Below are 1,494 nucleotides of genomic sequence, written 5' to 3' on the forward strand. Positions count from 1 at the left end.
CGCCACTGCGACCGCTGCGACAACCCCTTCGCCGAGGTGACAGCGGGCGGCTGCGAAGGTGGGCACCGCACGGGAGCGCTGTGCCACCGCGTGTCACCTCCTGTCACCTTGTGTCACTTCGTGTCACCTCCTGTCACCTTGTGTCACTTCGTGTCACTTCGTATCATGTTGTGCCGCTTTGTGTCACCTTGTGTCACTTTGTGTCACCATAAGTGTCCTCTGTCACCCTGTGTCAACCACCGTCCCCCCTGTGTGCCCTGCTGTCCCTCTGTGTCCTTCTGCCCCCTGGTGACCCTACTGTCCCCCGTGTCCCTCTGTCCCCCGATGAACCCGCTATCCCCCTGTGTCCCACTGTCCTCTTGCATGCCCTGCTGTCCCCCTGGTGACCCTGCTGTCTCTCTGTGTCCCTCTGTCCCCCTGGTGACCCCGCTGTCCCCCTGCATGCCCGCTATGCCCCGGTGACACCCTTGTGCCCGCAGTGAACTATGACAGCTGTCCCCGGGCCATCGAGGCCAACATCTGGTGGCCCCGCACCCGGTTTGGGCTCCCGGCGGCTGCACCCTGTCCCAAGGGCTCTGTGGGTACGTGGGGACACAGGCACAGGGTGGGGTGGCACTGGGGACACTGTTGTGGCATTGCTGGGATGGAGCTGGGGGGGGTGACAGAGTGGTGACACCACTGGGATGGGATTGGTATGGTGACACTGTGGTGGCAGCAGTGGGACAGGGCTGGGGGGGTGACATGATGGTGGCACAGCTGGGATGGGTTTGGGGTGGGATGATACCATGGTGGCATTGCTGGGGTGGAACTTGGGAAGGTGACAGAGTGCTGGCACTGCTGGGGCAGGGCAGGGAGGTGACACTGTGGTGGCACCACTGGGATGGGATTGGGGTGGTGACACTGTGGTGGTACCAGTGGGACAGGGCTGGGGGGTGACATGATGGTGGCACAACTGGGATGGGTTTGGGGTGGGATGACACCACGGTGGCATTGCTGGGATGGGGCAGGAGGGAGTTGTGGTGGCATTGCTGGAGTGGTACAGGGAGGTGACACCGTGGTGGCACCTCTGGGATGGGGTTGGGGTGGTGACACCATGATGACATTGCTGGGGTGGAACTGGGGGGTGACAGAGTGGTGGAATTGCTGAGGTGGGGTTGGGGTGGGATGACACTGTGGTGGCATTGCTGGGACTGGGCAGGGGGCTGACACAGTGGTGGCACAATTAGGATGGGCTTGGGGCAGTGACACTGGTGGCACCTCTGGGATAGGTTTAGGGTGGTGACTCTATGATGGCATTACTGTGATGGGTTTGGGGTGGTGACACTGGTGGCACTGCAGGGTTGGGGTTGGGGTTGTGACACCATGGTGGCACAATTAGGATGGGTTTGGGGCGGTGCCACCACGGTGCCACCACGGAGACCGAGTCGGGCTGGGCCGACCCTCCCGGCCCCCCCCAAGATGGCACTGGGGGGGCACCGCTGTGATGGCACTGCC

At 62.9% G+C, this 1,494-nt stretch overlaps 1 protein-coding gene across 1 annotated transcript in view; it reads left to right on the forward strand.

Annotated features, from left to right (window-relative positions):
• LOC103765253 (cadherin EGF LAG seven-pass G-type receptor 2-like) overlaps nucleotides 1-1,494 on the forward strand; it is a 22,386-nt gene that overhangs the window by 17,984 nt on the left and 2,908 nt on the right. The window contains exons 5-6 of the mRNA XM_029965881.1: nucleotides 7-58; nucleotides 480-581. Of these exons, the coding sequence (XP_029821741.1) occupies nucleotides 7-58; nucleotides 480-581 (154 nt within the window). The remainder of the gene's footprint in view (nucleotides 1-6; nucleotides 59-479; nucleotides 582-1,494) is intronic.

This window comes from Manacus vitellinus, unplaced genomic scaffold (assembly GCF_001715985.3).
Source record: "Manacus vitellinus isolate BGI_N305 unplaced genomic scaffold, ASM171598v3 scaffold_121_pilon, whole genome shotgun sequence".
Taxonomy (NCBI): domain Eukaryota; kingdom Metazoa; phylum Chordata; class Aves; order Passeriformes; family Pipridae; genus Manacus; species Manacus vitellinus.